The sequence below is a fragment of the Canis lupus genome, chromosome 11 (genome assembly GCF_011100685.1).
Source record: "Canis lupus familiaris isolate Mischka breed German Shepherd chromosome 11, alternate assembly UU_Cfam_GSD_1.0, whole genome shotgun sequence".
Lineage (NCBI taxonomy): Eukaryota > Metazoa > Chordata > Mammalia > Carnivora > Canidae > Canis > Canis lupus.
The window spans coordinates 71291072-71318723 of record NC_049232.1 but is presented as its reverse complement, the minus strand read 5'-3'; the positions used below and the strand labels follow the sequence as shown (position 1 = coordinate 71318723).

The window sequence follows — 27652 nt, the reverse complement described above, 5'->3', positions numbered from 1 at the left end:
CGCATCAGCGGTGGCAGGATGGCGACTCATCCATGTGTCGTGCTCCCCTGGCCCCTATGGCTTGCCCCGCAGGCAGGAGTCGCTGCCCAGGCCCGTCACATCCCCGGCGTGAACACCTGTCCCCTTCGGCAGAGGCCACACAAGTGCTTCTCAGAAACTGGCCCCACCTCTGTGGGGTCACCGTCGGGGAGCCATAGCCCCGGGCGTGCAGGTGGTGACACGCAGGCCTTCGACTGACGCGCGAGACCGAACCGCGGGACGCGAAGCTCGGCCCCGTCTCTGCTGCTCTCAGGACTCCGGGGCGCATGGCTTCCATGCCCCTTGGCTCCCCGTGCCCGGCCGAGCCCTCCCCAGCCTCGTGCCTACCCCCAGGGGCTCCGCACCCAGGCTCCCCCCAGCCCCCCAGCCCAGCACACGACGCTGGGGGGAGAGGAAGCCGAGTAGCTGCGGGGAGGCTGCTCTGCTCCCTGAAGGTGTTTCTGGCTCAGAGCGAGCAGGCGGGGTGGGGGAAGGCCAGCGGGTCCCCGCCCCGGCAGGTGCCAGGTGATGCTGGTTTGCCAGGAGCCCTGCTCCTAGGGACCTCCCAGGAAGGGCCTCTCCTGAGTCGCCTGAATGTGGTAGGACGGGTTCCTAAGTGCCCTAACCTGCCCCGGGGCCGGGTGTGCTAAGCAGACTAGACACAGCCCAGTGTTTGCCGGGGATGTGTTAAAGGAAAAGTCGGCTTCACCTTGCTGTGCTGGTTAAAGGGCCCTAGAAAGATGTGTGTGGTGTTTTTGTTTATTCATTCAACAGATACTGATGAAGCCCCTTTGTCCCCGTCCCCCTATAGGGAAGACTAGAGTTTCTTTTTTTTTTTTATCTTTTTTTTTCTTTAACTTTTTTTTGGTTTTAATTTTAATTTTTTTAATAATAAATTTATTTTTTATTGGTGTTCAATTTGCCAACATACAGAATAACACCCAGTGCTCATCCTGTCAAGTGCCCCCCTCAGTGCCCGTCACCCATTCACCCCCAACCCCCGCCTTCCTCCCCTTCCCCCACCCCTAGTTCGTTTCCCAGAGTTAGGAGTCTCTCATGTTCTGTCTCCCTTTCTGATATTTCCTACCCATTTCTTCTCCATTCCCCTCTTTTCCCTTTCATTATTATTTACATTCCCCAAATGAATGAGACCATATAATGTTTGTCCTTCTCCGATTGACTTATTTCACTCAGCATAATACCCTCCAGTTCCATCCACGTCGAAGCAAATGGTGGGTATTTGTCATTTCTAATGGCTGAGGAATATTCCATTGTATACAGAAACCACATCTTCTTTATCCATTCATCTTTCGATGGACACCGAGGCTCCTTCCACAGTTTGGCTATTGTGGACATTGCTGCTAGAAACATCGGGGTGCAGGTGTCCCGGTGTTTCATTGCATCTGTATCTTTGGGGTAAATCCCCAACAGTGCAATTGCTGGGGCATAGGGCAGGTCTATCTTTAGCTCTTTGAGGAACCTCCACACAGTTTTCCAGAGTGGCTGCACCAGTTCACATTCCCACCAACAGTGCAGGAGGGTTCCCCTTTCTCCACATCCTCTCCAACATGTGTGGTTTCCTGCCTTGTTAATTTTCCCCATTCTCACTGGTGTGAGGTGGGATCTCATTGTGGTTTTGATTTGTGTTTCCCTGAAGGCAAGTGATGCAGAGCATGTTCTCATGTGCGTGTTGGCCATGTCTATGTCTTCCTCTGTGAGATTTCTGTTCATGTCTTTTGCCCATTTCATGATTGGATTGTTTGTTTCTTTGGTGTTGAGTTTAATCAGTTCTTATAGATCTTGGAAACTAGCCCTTTATCTGATAGGTAACTTGCAAATATCTTCTCCCATTCTGTAGGTTGTCTTTTAGTTTTGTTGACGGTATCCTTTGCTGTGCAAAAGCTTCTTATCTGGATGAAGTCCCAATAGTTCATTTTTGCTTTTGTTTCTTTTGCCTTCGTGGATGTATCTTGCAAGAAGTTACTGTGGCCGAGTTCAAAAAGGGTGTGGCCTGTGTTCTCCTCTAGGATTTTGATGGAATCTTGTCTCACATTTAGATCTTTCATCCATTTTAAGTTTATCTTTGTGTATGGTGAAAGAGAGTTTCATTCTTCTGCATGTGGATGTTGGTTTGTTTTTAGATTTTATTTATTTATTCAGGAGAGACCGAGAGAGAGGTAGAGACACAGGCAGAGGGAAAAGCAGGCTCCCCACAGGGAGCCCGATGCGGGACTCGATCCCAGGACCCCAGGATCACTATTTGCAGTAGGTTGGAAGCAAGGCCACAGTGCCCTGGTCCCTCAGTGGACTCGTCCTAGAGACAAGGAAGCAAAGCTGAGAGCGAGCGGGTGTAGGCCCTGGGGGCGAGACTCAGGGCCTCAGCCGGGTGAAGCCCCAGGCCTGGGCTCCTCCGAGCATCTCGCCACCTGCGTGGCTCCCACGGGGCATTGTCGCGGCAACCTAGTGCAGGAGAATGGGTGGGGGTTCTCGCTTGTCCTCATGCAGGTGCAGGCTGAGAGGCTGGGGGGCGCACCCCGGGTCACACGGGGGTGGGGGGTGTGCCCCGGGTCATGCAGGGGGTGTGTGTGTGCTCCAGGTCACGTGGCGGGGGGTGCGTGTGCCCCGGGTCACGCGGGGGTGGGGGGCGTGCCCCAGATCACGGATGGGGATGCGCCCTGGGTCATGCTGGGGGGGCGCCCTGGGTCACTGGGGTGGGTGGCATGTGCCCCAGGTCATGCAGAGGCAGCCAGGTGTGCGAGTGGCGTTCGAGCCACAGCTGGTGACCCTGGAGGCCTTAGGGAGCGGACGCCGCGCAGGTGCAGGGGCAGCCCCGAGGCCCGGAGCCCGCAGCCCACCGGCGTGTCTTCCTCCCTCTGCTCCAGGGTGGCCTCATCGCGCTGCTGCTGCTGCTGCTGGTGTTCACCGTGGCGCTGTACGCGCAGCGCCGCTGGCAGAAACGCCGCCGGGTGCCCCAGAAGAGCGCGAGCACGGAAGCCACGCACGAGATTCACTACATCCCGTCAGTGCTGCTGGGACCCCAGGCCCGGGAAAGCTTCCGCGCGTCTCGGCTGCAGGCTCACAACTCCGTCATCGGGGTACCCATCCGGGAGACCCCCATCCTGGATGACTACGACTACGAGGACGACGAGGACCTGCCCCGGCGCACCAACCATGTGTCCCGGGAGGATGAGTTTGGCAGCCAGGTGACCCACACCCTGGACAGTCTGGGCCGGCCCGGAGAGGAGAAGGGGGACTTTGAGAAGAAAGGTGAGTCTCCCCTGTCACATCCCACCTTGGCGGGGGGTAGGCATCTGGGGGAGCCGGGCGGTGATGGGGGCGCAGGTGGTGCCTTCTGGGCTGAGCCTTTCTGGGTTTGTGGCCAGTCTCCCTGCCGGGTTATCAGCGTTTGTCTTCTCTCATCCTTCAGTAGCGATGGGAGGAAAAAAAAGAACAAGAGAGTCTGTGTTCTTGCAGTTTTGAGGAGCACGGGAAGTTAGGTAGTTCCGTATCCCTCCATTGTCTCTTGATTACCTCCCTTGATGACCTCCTCACTCCACAGAGGAGAGAACCCATCTCACTTTCAGGCCCTCCTGTTAGGAAAACTTTCCTTCCGTTGAACCGACATCTGTTTCCCCAGGCCTTTGTGTCTGCAAAGAAAACGAATCCGATCTTCCTTCTCTAAGGCAGCTCTTGGAAAATTTGACAAGGGCAAAAAAGAAAAAAAAAAAAAAAAGATGCCCTGTAACTTCTGGAAATCAACCTAAATAATCCCAGTCTCTTTGGCTGGACTCATGTGATGTAGGTTTCGGACATTTCAGCCTCCCGGTCGCGGTCCTGTAGGAGGAGAGTCTGACTTTTCGTGCGTTAGGCCACAGGCCCAAGGAACAGTCCTCCGCTCACGGGGGCGATGCTCCTGTGCTAAGCAAACCGCGCCTTTCCCCCCTCTTGCCGGCTGCCGTGCTCCGCCGATGCAGCTCGAGATCACCGAGCTTTTGAGCTGCGGCCGCTGGTTCCTAGGGGGCTTTCTGGTGACCGTAGCCTCTTACCCTTCCTCCCACGTGCTGTTGCAAAGACCCGTTTCCCTGACGTCGGAGGACAATCGATTATTTGGACGTCAGCACAGAGTACATGCGTATCTGTCTTCATTCACTGTCGGGGGCACCGGCCCGTTTATAGATGGAGTTTGACTCCTGTCCCATAAATGCTGCAAAGGCACCGTTTTGCTCATTTCCCCTCATCGTCTCTGTGATACGGGTGGTGACGACGGGTTGAAGGCTGGGCCTGGAGACCCCATCCTGACAGCCACCCGCTGCATCTGTGAATCCAGCGGATGCCCCGCTGGTTGGGCCAGCCCTCGAGCTCTGACCTCTGCGTCCTACTTCTCTCCTTCCTCTTGGACCCATCTTCCCATGGTGCTCAGGGGGCGAACAAGAACTCTAGGGGGGTTCTTCAAAGGTTCTTAAAAGGTCTTTGTAAGAGGAGACGTTTTTTTCCAGCCTGGAAGCCCATTGAGGGAAGAGAATGAGACAGTAGTCCCAGAGTGCAGGTTTTGGAGTCCCCTGGACCCGGGTTCAAATCCTGACTCCCTTATTTACCACGTGACCTTGGAAAAACAGAATCCAACCCTCTGGGTCTCAGTTCCTTCACTGAAGGGTTCCGGAAGGATCCACCATGAAAATGAAATGTGTGCCAGTTACCTGCCCCGGGGCCTGGTACGGGGCACGTGTCGGATCCCGAGAGCCGTGCTTGTAGACCTCAGGCCCCTGCTCTCAGGGGGCCTTCCAGAGTATGCTTCACCCCGGTCCACTGCTCACCCCCCGCCTCCCTGTATGCTCCAGCCGCCACAGTCTCGGATGTTTCCCTGGTTCTCCGGGTCACTCCTGTCTCTAAACAGATGGTTTACTGACACCCCCCGCCCCCGGGAAGTGGAGATGAGCAGGTTGAGCTGAAAACCCCGCTCCTCGGGCCGTCCTCGCGTGGCCTGGCTTTGGGCAAACCTCCTCACCGTCCCCTGTGCCAGGCCGGGCCTTCACCTCACCTATTTTCGTCTGACCCACAGTATTTTTTTTTTTAATGTTTCTGCCTCGGCTTTAAAAGGAAGTGCAGTTTGTCAGAACACAAAGCCCTTCATTTAGCACTGTCTCCGCCCCCCTTAGATCCCATAAGGAGGGAAGAGGAAGAGATGCAGGCAAGAGGAAGTGGAGGGCACACTTCTGGTCCCACCCGGGATTCTGTCACCCTGACCGCCTGGAGGCGGCTGCTAGGGGCTGGTCTTGCAACCATAGGGCCCTGAGCACTGGGTCCTCCCCTATAGGCAGGAGAGGGGGAGGTTCCACTGGCGGATGGCGGACGACCTCGCAGCAGCTCAGACCAAATGGGTGCTCTGTTACCTCGGCTGGCGACTTGGGGAGAGGAGGTGCTCTCTTTAGGGGGGGGGACCTGAGGCCTGGGTTTTGTCAAGAGCGAGCAACTCGTCGGAGGCTGGGCACCCCAACAGCAGTCATCCCACAGCGGTTCAGAGATCGTATTGCCAAAGGCTAATCCCACCTGCACCTTCCCCACTCAGAATTTGCCTGTAACGTCAAGTGCCTTGGCCGTTCTCAGGCTCGGTGGGCCCCCGTTTGGTTTGGAACTGCAGGTGACGGGGGGCAGGGGGGGCATGCTCTGGAGAGCAGAGGGAGGAAGTTCCCTGACCAAGGGGCCACGGCTTGGCCTTTAGACCCCGAGAGTGGTGTCCTGAGGGGTTTGACGTTCAGCGGATGACCCCACTCCTGTCCCCCCCCCATGGCCAGACTGACCCTTCGTCAGGTCGGGAGGTGGCCCGCTGCCCCGAGCTCTCCAATACCCCGTACCAGCCCCACCCTGGAGGCCCCTCCTGCAGCTCCCAGCCTCTAGGAACCTGGTGGCCTCAGAAGCCTCTCCGGTCGTGCTGTGGCCGGCGTCGTTCGCGCCATGCCCGCTCCTCAGAAGGTCCCAGGTCTTCTGCACCCCGCTGCTGAGAGCTGGCCACCGCGCCTTGCTGCGGGCTCAGTCGTGCAGGTGTGTGACCGCCCAGCGCTGTGTCGGGCGTGCAACGGATACGTGGGGCGTTTTCCTCCCAGTTCTTACCCGTCCTTACGTTTACGTTTCCCTTCCCTGAGTATTATGCGTGCAAGCTCGAGGCAATGAAAATAACGAATTTATCACTTTATCCAGGGAGAAGGTGGGGAGGGGGGTGGCTGAGTGGATACCGGGTTTTCTTAATTTTGTGATATTATTGTGAAAAAACAAAAGAAGAAAAAAATAAGGCATGCTGTTTGTGATTAAAGGAAGGGAAAGGAGCAAGAAGGAAAAAGGAATAGAGAGAGAGAGACCTCTACTTAGTTATCCCCTGTTCTGGGAAGTTTCTTTTCTTTTCTTTTCTTTTTCTTTTTTTAAGATTTATTTATGAGAGACACAGAGAGAGAGAGGCAGAGACACAGGCAGAGGGAGAAGCAGGCTCCCTGCGGGGAGCCCGATTTGGGACTCGAACCCAGGACCCTGGGATCTGACCTGAGCCAAAGGCAGATGCTCAACCTCTGAGCCCCCCCAGGCGTCCCTGAAAGATAATTTCTTTATCGTAAAAAGCAGAAACCTGTGTGTGTGACCTCCTTACACTCAACGGCCGTGGCGTCGTATTCCCAACTGCTCCTTGTGGAAAGTACTTCCTGGAGTCTGCAGAGTAGAGGCCTGTGTCCTCTGTGCTCCGCGTCTTCCTTGCACTGTCGCCGGCTCCTGCCGAGGGGTGGGCTGACACTCGGTCCCCGCATCCTCTTTCGGGTGCCCTCTTCCCTCGCCGCTCATCCATTCACTCACTCGCTCAACTAGTAAACAGGTGTTTAATGAGCACCTACTATGAGCAGGACGTTGCATTTAATGATGAAGAGACGGAGCACGAAGGGAAATGGTTTTCTTCTCGGAGCTCGTGGTTTCGGGGACATAAAACAGTAGCAGCCGCTTTATTTTATGCAGTCCTTTAACATTTACAGAACGGCTTCATAAACATTATATGTACTCTGTATGTCACCGAGCCCCTTCGGGGACACGCAGAGCCCTACGGGGCTCGGAGAAGTTTCATCACTGGCCCCTCCGCGACACGGAGTGAGCCGGGGGGGGGGGAGGGGGACATTCTCCTGGGCTCCGCAGGCCCCGAGTCAGGCTCAGGCAAGGCTGGGGAGCCGTGGGCCCCGGGATGGGTGTGGCGGGGCTGCAGGTGAAATGCGATGGGCGATTCCTTCTGGTTCGCAGGTGGCGAAATGTCAGCTTCGTCTGTTTCCCTTCAGTTTTCTTGTTTGGGCTTAGGAAGGAAAGCGGGGCAAGATCTGTGCTTGAATGAACAGACTCCCTAGACCGAGCCCGCCTGGCAAGAATTCCTTTTTTTTTTTTTTTTCTGGCAAGAATTCCTAAATGAGAAGTCCTTTTCTTTTTTTTTTTCTTTCTTTCTTCCCTTTTCTTCCCTTCTTTCTTCCTTCCTTTCTTCCTTTCCCTCCTTCCCTTCCTTTTCTTCCTTTCCTTCTTTTCCTTCCTTTCATTCCTTCTTTTCTTTCTTCTTTCTCTCTTTCTCTCTCTCTCCCTCCTTCCTTCCCTCCCCCTCCCTCCCTCCTCCTTCCCTCCCTCCTTCTCTCCCTGTCTCCCTCCCTCTCTCCCTCCCTCCCTCCCTTCCCCCCTCCCTCCCTCAACTGGCGTCTTGTAGAATAGTAGAACATGTATTTTCTCTCTAATTAATGTTACCAAATAGTGGAGTTAACAGGGCTGCGGACTCCGGGCCCTGACTCTGCAGCAGAGCTGCTTCTGCTTTGACATGTGCACCCCCCGCCCCCCCCCACACACACACACAGTGGCCCTGGTGCCTGGATGCAGAGGCTGGGCACGGCCTGCACCACACAGGAGCTCGTTTCCCCGCACCGCCGTCCTCCGAGCTGTCTCCACACTCTCTAGAATAAGATGTACACAGAGATTTGTCATGGGATCACAAACAGGAATGTCACCAAAGCTGTCACCAGAGCCCCTTAAAATGTCACTTCCCAGCATTAATTGCCACGATAGCAAAACAAACGGGCGTTCTCTGAACATTTGCTCTCCCCGTCCCCCCTCTGTGATCCTTTCCCCACCTCCCAGCCTCTCCTTTCTCCTTTCTCCCTTCTACCCGGGGCGGGGGTGGGGGGGGGCTCCTGCTCGTCTCCAGGGCTGTGCCGGGCATTCTGACTTGATTGGTCTGCTCCCTGGAGAGGCAGCCCCCCCCCCCCCCCGCCCCCGCACGCTGACACATGAGGGTGGAGGAGGTTTGATAAATGCCAGGGGCTGAAGAGACTGTTCCCTGATTGATCCGAGCTGGAGCCATTTCCCAGCAGGCGGGGGCTCTGTGGCTCCGGTCCCTGGTCCCAGCCTCCGTGGAGGGAGCTGGACCTCACCCAGCGGGGCCCCGACGGCCACCAGCAGAGTCCGGGTGGCTCAGGCCCACCGCCTCCTGGGGGGCCCCCACCTGCCTCTGGCCCCCATGTGCTGGGCCGCCCGGGGCTGTCGGAAATCACCATCCCCCTCCACACCTACGATCGGTGTTCACTTTTCTAATATTTTCTCCATATAAAAGTGAGTAAGCTCATCATAGGGAACTGTTCAAAGAGCCTCCATTAGTGGGTTTTCATAACGCCTCATCAATAGCCAAAGTAACTGTTTGCAGTGTTTTCCTATTTTTTTCTTCTCCTCTTTTACATATTGAAACTTGAAAAGCTATGATTTTATATCTTACACACTTTTACGAAATATTATGTCATAATATTTCAACATGCTTATCATTCCATCTTAGGACTGTCTCATAGCTTATCTATTGGTGAACCTTTCAGTTACTTCCTTCTTATTTGGTGCTCGTTAGCAGCAAGCATCTTGGGGCTTCATGTTGCTTTTTGCTATTCTGTATTATTTTCCCAGGATACATTCCCAGGAGTGGAATCACTGGGTCAAACCATCTGACTGTTTTAAAGTCCTTGATACACGTTTATCTCAACACCTCTTGTCATAACATCTCAGTAAACAGTTGTTAAATAAGGAAACCGTTGTTAATCTGGTTTTCTTTTTTAGGATTTTATTTATTTGAGAGAGAGAGAGAGCATGAGTCGGGGAGGGGAGAAAGACTAGCAGACTCCCCACTAAGAGCAGATCCTAAAGCGAGGCTCGATCCCAGGACCCTGAGATCACAACCTGAGCCATAGTCAGACCTTTAACTGACTGAGCCGCCCAGGCGCCCCTGTTAGTGTCTATTTTTTAATTTATTTATTCAGCAAGCTCTAATTATGTCTCTACTATGTGTCCGGGCACAAAAGATAAAGCAGTTAATACACAAGCATGTTTCCATTAAGCTTACTTTCTAATATAGAAAGGCCCATAAGGAAATGAACAAGAAAAAAAATATGTCAATGTAAAAACATAGGATTATATATAAAATAGAAATATTTTATAAGCATAAATATATCAAAATACATATAATATCATATATATAATCATACGTATAATCATAAGTATTATATATATGATATATGCAATTATATATATGATATTATATGTATTTCGATATATGTATAATATCATGTATGATATTACATATTGATCATATGTATGATTATATATAATATCAACTCATGATCACTGCAGCGAGGAAGAAATAAAACAAGGAAGGAAATTAGGGCCCTGAGGAAAGGTTTCACTTATTTGAGGACCAGACAATAGTAGATGAAGAAGTAAGCCGTTTGGATATTTGAGGAAAGAACTCTGCAGGCAGGGTGAAGAGCAAGTGCAAAGGCCCTGTGGCATCACGGTGCTGGCGCGGCGTTCAAGAACAGGAACAAGCAGCCTGGGGAAGAGCAGTGGAACAAATTGGGTCACAGAGACATTGAAAAGAAGGTCATGTCGAGCCTGGTAGGTAAGGGTGTTAGCTTTTGCTGTCAGTGAGATGAGGAGTCATTGGGAAAGAGGGGATGATTTCTCACAAAGGTGTTAAGCAGTTGGAGTCAAGACGAGAAGGGGGGGGGTGTTGGGTGGTGTTGACTCTCAGAGGGGAAGGTGCCGGGGATACCGGAGAATACGGGTTACCTTCTGGAGTCCCCAGGGTCGAGCCTGGCCCCCAGGGGCGTCTCTCTGGTCTTGTATCGCGTGCGCCGGGAGTGCCTTTCACACTTTCAGCCGAGTCCCTAATCATCCCGACCTGGACCTGCGTTTCCGCCTCCCCCATTGTTGGAGACTCTGGGAGGCCTGGGTTCCCCAGCATAGCAGGAGCCAAGGGGTGGCGCCTCCTCCAGGAGGGCTGTTCTTGGGGTCACTGCTGCCCTGTCCCGGCCCTTGGGCCCCAGCGTTCCTCCAGAGGGAGGGGACTCGAGGTCGCCCTCACCGCCCCAGCCGTGGGCGCAGAGGCCCATGGGAAGCAGCAGTCCACCTCCTGTGTGTGTCCCGGGGAGCCCAGGGCCTCCTGGGAGGCATATGTCCACACTGCCCGTCCTCGCCTCCCTGCCCTGGGAGCTCCCAGCCAGACGGAGGCTATCAGGGGCCAGAGGCCAGGGACGCGGGGTGGGGAGGGGCCCAGCTGGCACCAGACTCCCCCTCCCTGTAGTGCACTGAGCATGAGGCCAAGAGCAAGTCCCTGGCACCCCGGACTCGGGCTCCCCTTCCTTTGTGCAGGATGCCCAGCCCAGGAGGTGGTCAAGCCTGAAGCGGTCCGCGAAGATAGCGACTCTAAACACCAGTCACCACAGTTTGTCTGGAGCGCTCACCGTATCCAGCGCGCAGGGGCGCCAGGAGGGGCAGGGCAGCAGGTGCTGCTGGGTGTGGGCCGTGGGGCCTGGCTAACTCCAGCCAGCGTCGCCCGCCTGCCCCCCGCTTCTCAAGGGATGCTTTTCCCTCTGCAACCCTGGAAGTGGACCTTGGCCCAGGCACGTAGTGTGTACGTCCTGTATGAGCGTAGGATGACGGACACCCAGGGGCCGGCGGCTGAGCGTCTGCCTCTGGCCCAGGGCGTGACCCCAGGGTCCCGGGATCGAGTCCCACGTTGGGCTCCCTGCAGGGAGCCTGCTTCTCCCTCTGCCTGTGTTTCCGCCTCGCTCTGTGTGTCTCTCATAAATCAATACATTAAAAAAAATCTTAAAAACAAGCTGTGGTCCCTCAAACCAGCTGTTTGCTCGCTGTGCGTGTTCCCTCATCCGTGGAATGAATACTGAAGTTGGGAGTATCCTTGTACGTCGTCCAGGAGCCATGCTGTTGGGGCAGTGGACACCACGGGGGGCAGGAGTCTGCTCCCGAAGAGCTGTTGGCCCTCCGGCGACCACACAGCCGTGGGCCCGGGCTTCCTCCTCCCCTGCCTGGGCCACTCGCAGCTTGAGACCCACCCGCGGCCCCCCCTCCCTCTTGGTCACCTTCCCTGCCCACCCCCACCCCCCGCTCCTGGCCTAATTGCCTGGGCTCCATCCCAGGACCCCGGGATCATGACCTGAGCTGAAGGCAGATGCGTAGCCGACTGAGCCCCCCGGGGACCCCCAGTGCCCCCCTGTTTTTTTTTTCCCCAAATGAGGCATCCAGAGTGGGGACAGCTCTGGATGGTGTCCCTGCTTCGTGCTCACCCCCGGATGTGTACCTCGGTCTGTGTGACCTTGGCACGCTCGCTTCGCACCGGTGCCCCACTGCCTGAAGGTCGGAGAAGCCAGGGACCCGGGACGATGAGAAAGCGGCCCCAGGAGTCGTGGAGGAAGAGCCATTGTGGGGCCGACAAGGGCCAGCAGGCTGTGTGCACCACACGTGGTGCCGCCGACCTCACGGATCCATGTCCGCGTCTCGGGCCCTGCCCGTGGCTACCGCGTCACGGCATCCGTGCCCGACTCTGCTCCGTGCCTCGTCACGTAAGCTGATCTGACTCTTCTGTGTCCCCCGTCCAGAGGCCCTATGAGGGAATTCCGCATGCCCAGGACATAATGTCCTCACAGACCGGTCCCCACCCAGGCCATGCCGCCACCCGCCCTCTAAGCCGGCGCGGTCCCTGCCCAGACGTGGAGCTCACGCCCACCAGCTCTGCCCAGACGGCGGAGTCTCAGCGCGCCCAGCAGGGCAGACCCTGGGCTCCGAAGCACCTGCAGCTGCCTTTCACCAAGGCGGGCACCTGCGGGGATGGCAGGCCCTCAAAGCATCATACCCTGTCCACAGCAGCGGGGAGGCCATCTGCTCGGAGCAGGACTGGTGTGTCTTGCTTCCAAAGGATCTGGTTTGTGAATAGCTCAGCTTAGCAAAGAGATAAATCAGGGAATGATGGATTATTTTCCTAAATGGTTCTTTATTTTTACAAAAGCATTCTCCGCAGGATCCCCTTCAATAGCGAGCACCCCAGCAATGCATGCAAAAGAGGGTGGCATTTAACCGACTTTTGACTCACCAAAATGTTCAAGGACACACTGGTCCATCGGTCAAAGCAAAAGTAATGGGAAGGTTTTCTGGCAAGTGGCCAGCCAGCAGTAAGACAATGGGTTTGGAACCGGGGGCAGTCACGGGTGTCAATCCTGTCCCCACCTAGCGCCTTGATGTTGGACAAGCTAACTCACTTCTTTAAGTCTCAGATTCTTGATCTGTGAAGCCGGTTGAATGCTAACGTTGGACTGCTAGAGTTGTTTTGAGAATGGAATGCAATAATGCATGAATAGCCTGGCGCAGAGGCCACACGTCATACACATGAATGGTCTTGGGAAAAATCATATATTCCTGAGCCTCAGTCTTCTCATCTGCCCTTAATGAGCAGCTTGGACCCTTTCAGGGCTAAACTCCTACGTCTTTCTGCTTCTGCCCCTTTCACCAGAATTCTGGGGCTGGGGATACACATCGGGCACAGGGCCAATGGAGGTTGAACCAGAACTTAGTGCCATATGCCCAGCTGGCAGGACTAACAGGGTGTGGGTGGGGAGGAGGAGAAGTTCTTAGAAAAGCCAGGAGCTCTTTAAGAGGAAAGGGAAGACGTTGTCTCATGCAGACTCTGATCTCCTGGTATGTCCTTACACAGAAATGCTGCAGAAGGGACAAAGGACGCCAGTAATTCTCGTTCTAGCTGGGCTAATAGGTGGCAGAGGTCAGTCTCAAGCCTCTTTGTATAGCCTCCTGGCTCCAGGACTATACGGTTAGAGTCCCAGGAGGTTGGCAGAGAGAGAGAGAGAGAGAGAGAGAGAGAGAGACATCACTTCCTCATCATTTCCCTGGTGAACGAAGCCTTGGGAGGCCAGATGCAGCCACTTCATTATAATTATGTTAAGTGCCGCCTGATTGGCGCTGTTCATCACCCTGGGAGAGAGCCTCCCTCAGTGGATACATAGGCAGCCAGCTTTGGTGCAGCACCGCGTTGTCCCATCCTGCTGTGTCCTTGGCAATGGCCGCTTGTTGTACCTGTAGTTCTCCTTCAGGGAAGAGAAAGCAGGGGGAGACAGAGCGGAGGGCACTGGAGGGGGATGAGGGAGCCCGGCTCTGCCTTCAGCGTGCCACGCGGCCCAAGTCAAGCCCTCTTTGTCCCTGGGCCTCCGCCAGACTCTTGATGCATGGCCAAGTGCATGTGAGGTCTCCACTTCCCTTACCAGCTCTTAGGTCCTGGGACTCTCAGGACAGAGGTGATATCAGAACTCTAAGAAGGGAGGGTGCTCCTGGCTGTTAGGTTGGTTGTGTTCTGGAGTGTGAGTGTTACCCTGGAGGGCCTGGGAGGAGAAAGCAACTTCCCTACTCTAAGAAATATCCCCTGTAGAAACAGAAATCTTTCCCCACATTGTAGGAAAATAAAGTTTGCCTCTTCCTACCCAAAGGCCAGATGGTGGTAGAGAATATTCTGATTGCAAGGGCCACATGTTGTAATTCCAGTTGTCTGTGCAAGGGTCTGGGGAAAGGGGGTGTGGGTTTCCAAAAAGGAAGAGAATAGGGATGGAAAATTAGGAAGGACTTCATGAGAGAGGGAGAGCCTTCAACTAGGGTCTTTCAGGCCAAGAAAGATCCAAGAGGGAAGATGGAGTGGAGATTAGATCTCTCTGGAGGCCGTTAGGCATGTGGGCTCGAGCTAGGCTGTCCCCGTTTACCCCTGGTAGTTCCTGATACTAGCTGTGCATACCCTTGGACAAATGAGTGAATGTCCCAACCTCTCACTGTCCCCATCTCTAAAGCAGGGAAAATGAGACAATGCATCTCCCTGTTGGCAAACGAAATGAGTTGAACATGTCACAGCACGTGAAATAGTGTGTTTGCAAAGAAAAGGCTCAATGAATGCTAGTGATTCTTGTGTTGAGCATCCTCTGCAAACAGATCAGGCCCTTCGTGTGCTACTTTGCTTAATTCCCACAGCTCCCCACCGCCCCCGGTTCACTCACACATTTGTGACAAGGTCCTGGTTGGGACTGAGCAGAGGCTGGATGAACCCTGCCCTCCGACGCATCGCCTACCAGTGGAACATGGACTTATGACCTGTTCCAACTCATCGCACATTTCCAAATTTAATACACAGCTGCCAGCAGGGGAATGTACTAAGGTCTCTGGGAGAGGAAAGGGGAGCATGGCCTCAGTGTGGCTGTCCTGCAGGCCTTTCTGAGGAGGGGAGACCTAAGCCCACGTCGGAGGGATATGTAGCATTTAGCCAAATGAAGAGCCAAAATGCTGAGGAAGTGACTTTTGCAAAGAAAAAGCTTGGCCCATTTGGTGACCCGGAGGCCAGCAAGACTAGAACACAGTGTGGGACCTGGGCCCGAGTGTTCTGTTACACAGAGATGGGGAAACTGAGGCATGGCAAGCTAAAGTGGCTTTCCAGAGATAATGTGTCTGGGATGGAGGGCTTGGGGTCGTTCTGAGATGAAAACGTTCCTTCCAGGATCCCTGGGTGGCGCAGCGGTTTGGCGCCTGCCTTTGGCCCAGGGCGCGATCCTGGAGACCCGGGATCGAATCCCACGTTGGGCTCCCGGTGCATGGAGCCTGCTTCTCCCTCTGCCTGTGTCTCTGCCTCTCTCTCTCTCTCTCTCTCTGTGACTATCATAAATAAATAAAAAATGAAAAAAAAAACAAAAAACGAAAACGTTCCTTCCACCGTCCCTGGGGAGGGCGTCATGGAAGCTGGGTCTGGTTGGCTGTCACAGGGAATAGAGAGCATCTGGGTCTGAGCTGAGGGATGGTCTAGGTGGACAACAGTGACTTCAGGAGTGGTGGGGCAGGCTTCATGTGCCCCACTGAGTTTGGGCCTTATCCGTTTTAATTCCCCTAGGGTTATGGGGGTAGAACTAGATTAATTTTAAAATAACCCTATCCATGCTCCAGGGTTTAATATCTCCCATGTCCCCTGGGTCATTCTTGGCATCAGATGCTCTGCTCAGATCAGTGGTATAAAGTGTTTTCAGTTTCCCCTAGTTGTGTGTGTGTGTGTGTGTGTGTGTGTGTGTGTGTGTGTGTGTGTGGTTTTTCTTCCCTGAAGCATGCTGAGTTCACTGAGGGAAATGCACGAGACTTGGGTGAAATCTTATTTATTTTTGGGGAAGGCAGGCAGTACAAAATCATTTCTCTCCCTGCATAAATATGCATGAGGCTGGCCTGTTCGCCCCTCCTCGGGAAGCACAGGCGGGGGGGGGGGGCGTCCCACGTGACCGGTGTCATGGCCCTGCCCATGGCTGCTGGCACCTCATTCATCAGGGGGGAGCAGCAGCATCATGAACTGTGAAATTGGCAGCCCCCTGACATATCTGGGGCCCATTCGAGCAGGGACTCTATTTCACAGCTGGAAGGTGGCAGCGTGGTGGACGGGGGTGCTGGGCTTAGTGGGCCAGCACGGCCATGCTCCCCTCTCAGCCCGCACAGACCCCAAGCAAGTCCTGCTGAGGGGCCATGCCTCTTGATTAAGGAGAGTCACGGGGTGGAGGGGAGAGAGAGAAAGAGAGAGAGAGAGAGAGAACAAACTAGAATGAGAAGGAACCCAGTGAGTGATAGGTCTTGGCAGCCACAGCCAAGACCTATTGAGTACCTGCTGGCTGTTGAGTTCCAGGCACTATGCTATGTACTTTTTATGCATTTCTTTCTTTAATCCTTACGATTATCCTACAGGTTTTCATCATGAGCCCTGTTCTACAGCCCAGGAAAACGGGGAGTCAGAGAGCTTAACTGTTTCAAGCTGCAGGATGTAAGAGAGCGAGGATTTACATCGGGGTCTCTGGGTCTGCTGGGCCCGAGTCCGTGTGTTGCAGACACCTCACCGTCCTACTGTCTAGCATGCTTTGAAAACAAAAAAGCAAGAGAGAAGGGGCCCTGGGTTCAGTGGCCATTTACAAGTCCGCAGGCTGTGCAGGGGTTCAAGTCAGAGTGCCAAGTGCTAGGGTTCTAGGGGCCTCAGCAAGCTGACTAGTTCATGGTGTGTGAGAGAGATTTGGATAAACGGGGAATCACAGCCGTATGGCATATTAGAGAGTGCAGGCGGTGGACAATCTGCTGTGACCTTCACAGCTCTACGACCTGGGGCTCAGTTTCCCCATCCCTGAAACGGGCATATGAGCGTTGCCAGATTAAAATTTGCTGTGAAGATTCAATGCAATTTTCCAAGTAAATTGTTTAGAACAGTGCTCTGTGCGTAGTGAGCCGTCCATAAATTATTGCCGGGAAGGTGCCAGAATGTGAATATGAGCATGCATTCTAGGAATACGTGGGAAATAGCATTTATTTATTTTTTTAAGGATTTATTTATTTATTCATGAGAGACACACAGAAAAAGGCAGAGACACAGGCAGAAGGAGAAGCAGACTCCCTGCGGGGAACCCGGTGCAGAACTTGATCTCAGGACCCAGGATCATGCTCTGAGCCAAAGGCAGACACTCAACCACTGAGCCACGCAGGCGCCCCGGGAAATAGCATATAAATGTGCTGAGGATGACGGGGAAGGCTGCCCTTCAGGAGGTGACACGTGAGCTGAACCCTGAAGAGAAGAAATACATCATTTAACCCAATGTGCACAGGTCCTGGGGTTTGCAAGAAAGAACGAAGAGTGGCATATTCTGGGAACTGCAAGGTGTCTAGAGGGAGCAGAGCAAGGGGCCATGCATGGGAAGAGCAGACTGGGAGGCGAGACAGGGTCCAGATCCTGGGGACATGGACTTTATCTGGAAGGCACTAGGCAGCCACTGAAAACTTCTGCATAGGGAGCGCCATGCCCAGATATTTTTCTTCCCAGAAGGATTCCTAAGGTGGCGGCATCAGCGTAGATTAGAATAAGGGCAGGGAGCTCCATGGAAGACTGTCACTGTGACACGAGGAGCTGGGAGGCTCCAGGAGATGCCATCGTGCATGCCTGGGAGCGGACGTCCCTGTGCTTTATTCAGACTCTTTTGCAGATGTGCTGTTTGTTTTGACTCAGGCGCCCTACGCTGGACCTCCATCCCCCTCTTCGTTCCATGGAACGGGAGGGAACATCCAGTCCCGTGTCCTAGGATCCTGTGTCCTTAGGAGGGAGGGTAAAGAGGAAGGACATGATCTGCAGAAAAGAGATGACAAAATAAAGAGAGGAGGGGGTGGGCTGAGTCCCTAACCACCGGTTTTCACCAGATCTAGGAAGGGGCAGGTCTGCAGCGAGCCAGGACGGGAGGTTGGGGGCTGGGAGCATAAGATGGAGTAAGGCAGGGGGGCCTGCCCTGCCCTGCCTGCCAGCTCCGTATGTCTGCCTGTGCATCCATCACACAGACACAGCACAGCCCACCTTTGGACGGGAGTTTTCACCATAAATTTGTTAGGTTATGACATTTGAAGTGGGAGCCCCGTTCTCTTGACAATTCAGAATCGCCAGATGGAGCAAATAAAAAAATACCAGCCGCCAGGCACCCCCCCCCCCCGCCCCGCCCCATGTCCTGGTGTGGCACCTAGATCTACTGAGGGAACTTACAGGTAGGGGGAGAGACGGCCAGGGAGGGGTGTGAGGAGGGGAAGCAGCTGGAAGAGGAAGAGGCGGTACCTCCTTTCAGGAGCAAGGGGAGCATCTCTGGACTTTCTCCTACCACTGCAACCCATGGTGTTTGTATCCGGGTGAGTGTCATACGCTACTTAGTCCATCGTACCTCTTGGGGACTCTTCCATCCTGTGGGAGCCAGAAATGGTTTGTATGCTGGCTCACTTATCTCCAGGTGATGATGTATATGCAGTATCTGGTATTTTATATATAGATATATAAAAAATATAAATATATATAATATATATAATTTATATATTTTTTTTAATAATAAATTTATTTTTTACGCTTTGGGGTGAGCGGAGTGGGAAACGTGAAAGCTATAGGCGGTGAGAACCTACTGGAACCTAACGTAGGGCAGATCGCGGGGCCGAAGTGGTGATGGTACGATGCTGGGATTTTGTCCTGAAGCCGTTGGAAGGTGTGGAGCAAAGGAGCGTCAAGGTCACGTTTGTGTTGCTGAGGGGAGGCTAGAGGACGTAGGGAACAGGTGGAGGCTGGGAGAACGGGGCATCCTGCATGTAGGCCTGATGGTAGTCACTGCGGCGAACACAGCTGGTGCCTACTGTGTGCCCCTGGGTAATCGCATCCACAGTCCTTGCAAATGAACAACTTCTGTCCGTGGCTCCGCGATGAGAATCTACGATCCATTCACTCCTTTCTCGAGTGGGGAGCTTTTCGTGCCGGGTCCGGGTCTGAGCTTTTCTTCTAAGAGGATTTGCAGAGTCGGGGGCAGCTCCGATTGCTTGGCAAGAAGATTCAGAGCCTGGGCCCTCAGGCCAAGCGTTTCCGGGCGTAAGGAAGGGGAGGGCGCACCAGTGCAGCTGTTCCCAAGACGCAGTTGCAGGGAAAGTCTGATGCCCCCGACGGGGGCGAGCTGAGGATGTTGGCTCATACCTCACACCAGGCTCACGACAGCGACATCAGTCCAGGACTTGGAGCCGGGACGGCTGTGTTCTCTGGCCACACGGTTATTTTAATTTCATGGGAATCTGAATCTGACAGCCCGGTTTTCCCCCTGGCGCTGGCTGCCTGCTGCGACGCGGGGGTCCATCGTGACACCGAAGCTCTAGAATCGTGTGTGCTCCTCCGAGTACCGCTTTTTCCCGTGGCTTCGTCTTTGTTTCCTCCCGTGCGGCGTCCGCTCTCTTGAACGGCATCTCTTTGAAGGTCCTCCTGCGGTGTAGGTGATGCGCTCCTTTGACCAGACAGTAAATCAATATATGAATAGAAATATTCTTACCACCAAATTATAGCAAAATGTTATTCTGTGGTATACATCAGATTTTAAAAATATATTTATTTATTTATTTTAGGGAGGGAGGGGCCGAGGGAGAGAGAAAATCTCAAGCAGACTCCAGAGCGTGACACGGGGCTCAATCTCGCAACCCTTGAGATCGTGACCTGAGCCGAAATCAAGAGTTGGATGTTTAACCAACTGCTGCCGCCTTGGATATTTTCTTTTCTTTTTTCTTTTCTTTCTTTTCTTTTCTTTCTTTTCTTTTCTTTTCTTCTTTTCTTTTCTTTTCTTTCTTTTCTTTTTCTTCTTTCTTTTCTTTTCTTTTCTTTCTTTCTTTCTTTCTTTCTTTCTTTCTTTCTTTCTTTCTTTCTTTCTCTCTCTTTCTTTCTCTTCTTATTTTATGTATTTGACACAGAGAGAAAGAACTTGCATAAGCAGGGGTGGCTATAGCAGGAGAGGGAGAAGCAGGGAGCCCAACATGGACCCCCATCCCAGGACCCTGGGCTGAAGGCAGACACTGAACTGACTGCCCCCCAGATGCCCCCAGATACTTTTTGTATAAATAAAATTTGAAATTACCCAGCTAAATTATCGCCTTCCCTGATTCCCTTCTTCATACCCTAAAGTTGGTGTTCCCCTCCTGTTTGAGTGTTTATACTTCTACTTCATGTATGGTCGTTGTGATGACATCTAGGACTCTCCTTCATGCTTTTCAATCGTGTACCTTATCACACACCCACCAGCCATGTATAAAAGCTACTGTTTTCCCAAATTCTCAGTAACACTTATTATCAGATGATTTACATTTTGCCCATCTGTAGGATATAAAATTATAACTTCAAAGCTAATTTAATTTGCATGTCAGAGATTACTAATGAGGTTAAACCTCTTATATTCAGTTTTGTTCTTCCGACTTCCTGATTCTATCCATTGCACGTTTTCCTTTTTCTTATTAATTGAAAGAAGTTCTTTATAAATATTGATAATAATCTCATAAAAAATAAGTTGCCCTTGGTCTTTTTGAAAATATCTTCTAATCTGTGACTTATGTTTTCATTTTGTTGGGAGAATTGCTTCCTCATTTTGAAGACTTTGATTTGAATGCTACAGAATTTATTATTATTATTATTATTACTATTTTATTATTATTATTTTCATTTCTCATTTATGCTTCTTGTGACTTTGGGAATAAATCTCTTACTATCCTAATGTCTTAAAGATGCTCCTGTATTTTATTTTAGATTCTTAGGGTTTGGCTTATTACATGTAGGTCGTTAGCCCTAGACTTGTTTGTATATGTGATGAGTTATAAATCTAATTAGCTTTATTTTTTCACGTGGATAAAGAGTCCCTCTTTACTCGTGGATTTCTAACACCACCACCATAGACAAAGTCTCTGTGTCTGGGGACCAGTTCCTGATCTCTCTATTGCTTTTCACTGGTCGATATACTGATGCTTGTTCTAGTAACACACTTTGAATTATTATAGTTCTATAATGTCTTGGTATCAGATAGGGCAGGACCCCTCATTGTTCTTACTGAAGTGTCTTGGCTCTTCTTTTCTCTTTACTCTTCTATGTGAATATGTGAATTTTAAGATAACCTTCTCCTATTTTAGAAAGAGCAGTGCTGGAATTGGGATTGAATTAAATTTATAAAATCAATTTGTGAAATTCACAAAACTCGGACTTCCTATCCATGAAATAATATATATCTTTTTTTTTAGGCCTTCTTTTATGCCTTTGAACATAGTTTTTAAATTTTCTCTATACGCATATCACACCCTTTTGTTGTATGTAATTTCTAGGGACATTGCCACTTCCACAACTAGAGCAAATTGTGTCTTTTCATTTTTACGGCGTTTCTTAATTGTTGTTTCTTTGTGTATAGAAATAGATTCTCATTGATCACAAGTCCAGAAAATATGATTCATTATTTTATTACCCTTTGCCTCTAGATTTTCTTTTATTTCCATGTGAAAAAATCATATAATTAACAGTCATTTTGCAAGTCTGTGTATCTTGTATTTGTTTTCTTTTATCCTGTTGCCCCTGTAAACGGGGCCTCTTATTCAGTGCTGAATTCAGGTGATGACAGACCATGTCATTTTTCTTCCTGACCTTAAAGGGAAGAATCCTAAAAAATCTGTCATAATGTATGACATTTTTGTAGTAGCTTTGGATACTAAAGAAATTCCTCCTCTGTTCCTAGTGTACTAAGAATTTTTAAAATTGTAATTGGGGTTACATTTTATTAAACAGTCTTAATGCATGAAGTAGGATGATGATGTGTTCTCTTCGGGCTGTATAGTGTATTATGGTGATATGTATTCTATTAGTAAAAGAGTCTGATATCTTCTAACCTCTTTGACAACTTTCAATATCAGTGTTATCCTTATTACATAAAACACAAGGTTGAGCAGCTTCCCTCTTATACTATCATGCTGTTATGTATGACTATTGGTATATGTAATTATTGCATGGAATTGAGGACTCTCTCCTGACATTTTTTAGAATTTATGCCTCAATCTGTCTGGGCCTGTTATTTTTGTTTGTTTCTTTGTTAGATGTAAATCCTCTATTGATTCAGTTATTTTTTTATGGCTATTTCAGTTATCTGTTTCTTCCTGAGTCAGTTTTGGTATTGGGCACTTTTCCTTAGGGTCACTGATTTTGGTCTAAGTTGCTCCATTTATGGACATAATGCTTTGTGTTTTTTATAGTGTTAAATGTACGTATTTGGGAGCACCTGGGTGGCTCAGTTGGTTGAGCATCTGCCTTCAGCTGAGGTCATGATCTCAGAGTCCTGGGATCAAGCCCCACTCGGGCTCCCTGCTCAGTGGGGAGTCTGCTTCTCTCTCTCCTTCTGCTGCTCCTCCCTGCTTGTGCTCTCTCTCTCTCTCAAACAAATGAAAACTTAAAAAAAAAATTATATGTACATATTTGTATGGGTATCTTTAAATCCATATGTGTGTCTGTGTATATCCCAACTCTCTACCATATTTATCATCATATCCTCATTTTAGTTCCATATATGGGTTTATTTGGGCTTTTCTCAATCTTGTTGATATTCTATGTGTTTCATTAGTATTTTTTAAATTAGGTCATGGTTTATTGATACTCTATACTGTTTCTTTTCTACATCATTAATTTCCATCTTAATCATTTTCTTCTCTCTACATCCTTTATTATTACCATTATTCTTTTTAAGACTCTTGAATTAAAAGTCTAGCTCATTAATTTTCAGTCTTTCTCCCTGACTAATATTTCCATTAAATATCTAATTTTTTTTTAGGTATTGCTTTATTTGTAGAACTTGTGTTGCTATATGGTGTACATTTAGTTCTAAATATTTTTCAAATTTCTTTGTTTCTTCTTTGAAGCATTAATTATATCAAACATTTTTAAGGTTTTTATTGCAATTCCAATGAGTTAACATACAATGTAGTATTACTTTCAGGTGTACAATATAGTGATTAAACACTTTTGTCCATTACCCACTGGTCATCACAAGTGTGCTCCTTAATCCCCATCACTTATTTCAGCCACCCACCCCCACCAATTTGTGTTTTTTAAAAAGATTTCATTTATTTGTTTGTTTATTTACGTATTTATTTATTTAGAGGTGTGAGTAGGGGGAGAGTGGTAGGATGAGAGAGAGAAAAATATCAAGGACCCCAAGTGGACTCTGCACTCAACGCCTGGAGCCTGACTCTGGCAGATTCCATGGCCCAGAGACCATGACCCCAGCTAAAATCAAGGAGTCCAGTGCTCAACTGATTGAGCCTCACCCCACCAATTATAAACATAAATCTTCAGAAGATTTTGGTTATATATATTTTTTAAGATTTTGGTTATTGACACTCATTTTATTTTGTTTTGTTAGAGAGTATGATCTGGATGCTTACTCAGTTCTTAGTTATTTGTTGAGGCTTGCTTTGTACTGTGGGAAATGGTTACTCTTTATAAATGCTTCCTATGTGTTTGAGAAACCTCCTACATTTTCCAATTATCAGACAAAAGATTTCATGTTTAACCATTAGATCCTACCTGTTAATTGTATTGACCAAAATATCTATATCTAAGTTTCTATCCACCTAGTTTTTTGTTGTTACTGTTATTTCTGAGACAATTGTGCTAAAATCTTCTATTGAAAATCTAGACTGGTAAGTTTTCCTTATTTCTGGCAATTTTTTTTTTTTATGTTTTAGGACTACGTTGTTAAGTGAATAAACTTGTGGGACTGCTATTTATTTTTTGTAGGGAATTGATCTTTTACCATTATGTAATGAATGTTTTGGCTACTAATAATGTTTTTCGCCTTTCTTTTAGTTAGTATTTTTTCCCACTATGTCTTCTTCATCCTTTATTTTATAAATGGAAGAGCTAAGGCACAGAAAAACAACGAGGCTAGTCAGCTCCAGAAAGAATCAAGATTCAAGTCTAGGATTTTCTGACAGTAAATAGATAGCTAATAGATGCTTAGTTGAGTCTGATTTCACAGTTTGGCTCATGGTCAAGTCACCTCAGGTAAGGGATTCTCCATGGTGTTCAGAATGTAAAGTGACCAAAGACTTCTGCTGTCAGCTCCATGAAAAAAAGGACTTTTCTTTGCTTTGTCCACTGCTCCATGCCAAGCACCTGGAATAGTGCCTGGCATTTAGCAGGTGCTCAAAAAAGTATGGATTGAATTAATGAATCGTTGCATGGAACTGGCTCAGCAGGGTCATTTTGTATTGCCTTTTTCCCATTTGTAAGAAGGGGCTTGCGTGGACTTGTCCTCTACCCTGCCATTTATGAGCTCTGTGCAACCACTTGAGAACCACAGCCACCTGCCTGAGCCTCGGTTTAGCTACTGCAGGAAGGACCACAATTGTTCTCCCACATTGCACTGGGTTTGCAAGGAGCAAGTGAGGTGATGTATGTGCATTCATAATCCTAGCTAACTTTCGAAGGCTGGCACACATATACGGTAAAGTCTATAAATTACACAAATCTTAAGTATATCTGTGATGCATTTTTTAACCTATACATATGCTCATGTTACCACCATCCAGTCTGAGATTTAGAACTGCGCTCACAGGGGGCACCTGGGTGGCTCAGTCAGTTGAGCAACTGACTTTGGATTTTGGCTCAGGTCATGACCTCAGGGTCCTGGGATCGAGCCCCCTGAGGTCTGGCTCTGTATTCAACAGGAAGCCTTCATAGGGACTCTCTCCTTCTCCCTCTGCCCCTCCCTCTACCACTTGTGCTTGCTCACTCTTGATCTCTCTATAAAATAATAAAGTAAAATTAACTAAACATCTAGTTCCTTGTTCACACAAGCCACATTTCTTTCTTTTTTTTTTTTTTTTGCAAGCCACATTTCAAAGACTCAGAAGTCACATGTGCCTTTTGTATTATACAGTGACCTGCATTGCACGACACAGAACATGAACAACCCTCTTCTCCCAGAAGGTTCTAGTGGGCAGTCTTATGCTTCCAGCACTCCTGAAGTTTCCTTCTTGTACCTTCCTAGAAGATATCTTTCAAAAGCAACCAGTATTCCGACCTCTCCCATCAGTTCATTTTTCCTATTCTTTATTTTAAAAAATTATTTATTTATTTGAGAGAGAGAGCAGATTGAGAGAGAGAACACGAGCAGTGGGGAGGGGTAGAGGGAGAGGGAGAAGCAGACTCCCTGCTGAGCAGGGAGCCCCATGTGGGGCTGGATCCCAAGACCCTGAGACCATGACCTGAAGGCAGATACTCAACCGCCTGAGCCTGCCTGGTGCCCTTTCCTATTCTTTATAGATACGGGATCCTATGGTGTGCCCTCTTGTGTGTCTAGCTTCTTCTTATTCAACTATCATCCATGAGGTTCATCCATGTTGTTACAGGTACTCATGATTCATTTTATTTTATTGCTGTGTAGTGTTCTGTATATGAATTTATAGAAATGTGTATATCCGTCCTCCCAAACATTAACTAACTTTTATGATCATTTACTCCAAGCCAGGTACGGTTCTACACATTTACCCAGATTAATTCATTTTATTCTAACATAAATCCTTTGGGATAAGCTTATCTCGAGGTTTATTATCATTCGTGTTTGTTTTTAAATATTTTATTTATTTATTTAGCACTAGCTGGGAGAGGGGCACGAGGAGCTAAAGAATCTTGAGCAGCCTCCATGCTGAGCATGGAGCCCGACCCAGAGCTTGATCCCATGATCCCGAGATCATGACCACAGCTGAAATCAATAGACAGCCGTCAACCGACTGAGCCACCCAGGTGCCCCTATTATTTTTATTTCCTTGATGGAGGAATTATGCACAGAGAGATTAAGCAGACTTTTCCAAGTCACACAGCTAGGTCAGGAACCCAGGCAGGCAAGTTCTTCTGTGGCCCTTACTCTTTCTTTATACTTGACATTTACCCTCTCATTTGTGCTCTGGGAAACACCATGCACTTGTGAACATTTGAATTAATTCAGCAAAAAGAACTATATTTATTCCATGCCTCCTTTCTTTTTTTCTTTTTCTCCTTGTGTTTCTTGATTTTGCTTTGTTTCCATCCCCGTGTGAGACCCTACTGTTGTCAAAGATTATTCCAGTCTGTGCTCTTGGATGCTGCTGAGAGCTCTGGCCTTGGTAAAGCTCAGAGCCTGAGAGGGACGTGGTTGGTAGTGATGGTGCTGTCAGCAAGCCCAGGGCCAGAACACACAGTCAGGCATCTGTGCATGGATTTGCAGAGTCTAACGTGAACACTGGCAAGGTACAGATTGCTTCTCATTAGTGTGTGGGAAAAATAGACTTGGGTTGTGAAATTGGATCAATCTTCTCCTTTCTTCCCTTTAGAAGGCCAAAGTGAGAGACGGTCTGAGGCCCAATGTGCTCCCCACTCAGGGCAAGTTTACATGCTCTTCTGTTTCCTCAGGTTCTCTCCCCTTAGACACCCACCTGGCTGTGTGATGACCTCACCAGGTCCCTGCACAGATGTTACTCTCTCCATAACCCAGGACTGGTTTAAGTAGCATCCCCCTTCCCCAGAAATTCCTGCTCTTCTTCCTGGCCTTTCCTTTCCTTTCAGTGTTAGCACCCCCTGACCTAGCCTGCATTGGGCTCACTCGTGCACGTAATTGCCACCTTTCCCCCATGGGAAGGTTCATGGAGATATTTCATCTCTCTCCTTCTTTGAATCCCAAGTGCCCACACCAGGGGTGTCACATGACAGATGCTCAATCAATATTAGTGAACCAATATTAATGGTATTAGCTGTTCAGTGAACACATTAACGGACAAATTATGAAGCCGACTGAGCCCGGGGTCAGGGAAGGAGAATACCCTTGGTGGGGAGTGGAGGGGTAGCAGTGATATAGAAGCATCCTGCGGTTGGAGTGGCCAGGACATTGGTGCAATTTTGAATCCAATTAATATTCTCAAGCAAGGACAGGAGGAGGAGGAGGAGGAGGAGGAGGAGAAGGAGGAGGAGGAGGAGGAAGAGGAGGAGGAGGAGGAGACAGACGTACTATTTATTTAGCACCTACTATATGCTAAATATGTGTCCATAGTAATACGATTAAATATGTACTATTTAAAGAATGTTTACATATGTCTAGCAGTTCACGTGGATTTTCTTTTTTTTTTAATTTTTTTTTTTATTTTATTTATGATAGGCACACAGTGAGAGAGAGAGAGGCAGAGACACAGGCAGAGGGAGAAGCAGGCTCCATGCACCGGGAGCCCGATGTGGGATTCGATCCCGGGTCTCCAGGATCGCGCCCTGGGCCAAAGGCAGGCGCCAAACCGCTGCGACACCCAGGGATCCCTCACGTGGATTTTCATATTTAATCCCAGCTGTGACCTTTGCCAGGGAGGTATGATCACATTGCTGTCACAAGTGGGATGGCCGTAGCATACCTGAGATCACAGAGCCAGGAGGCATGAGAGCAAGGGGTCTAAACCCGCCAGAGCCTGATCCCAAAGCTGCGCTGCCCCCAGGACCAGGATGCCTCCTGAGAGGGGTTTTTTCCCCCTGTTTTGCCCTTCCCAGCATGCTTAGTGCAGGGGCACTTGCCCCCCTCAAGTGTGCTTTGGTATTTACACACCTCCTCCCTCCTTGGCTGGGTGCTCCCTCCCTTCACTCCGAGATGAGTTAGAAAGGGTCTAATTCATCGTTGACCCCTCCCCGTGGTTGGCGCAGCCCCCAGGCGGAACACAGTGGGTGCCCGCAGCGTGTGTGTTTAAATGAGTTTTGCCAAGGGTTGGCTCTGTGGGAAAGCATGTGCTGGCAATCCTAAGCCCTCCTTTCTGGTGGCTTCCTTCTGCTGCATCATCCTGTCATTGTTTGGGGGAGCAGTGTGGGCTGTTTTTTCTGGTCTGTGTTTTAATAATTAATACCTTCTGCTTGGAAGTGAAGTTCATCCAAGAACAATCA

The 27652-nt window shown here is 49.8% G+C and overlaps 1 protein-coding gene across 3 annotated transcripts in view; it reads left to right on the top strand.

Annotated features, from left to right (window-relative positions):
• Positions 1 to 27652, top strand: part of ASTN2 (astrotactin 2) — an 852112-nt gene that overhangs the window by 191939 nt on the left and 632521 nt on the right. For all 3 annotated transcript variants that reach the window (XM_038553226.1, XM_038553225.1, XM_038553224.1), the window contains exon 3: positions 2901 to 3285. In XM_038553226.1, coding sequence (XP_038409154.1) covers positions 2901 to 3285 — 385 coding nt within the window. The remainder of the gene's footprint in view (positions 1 to 2900; positions 3286 to 27652) is intronic.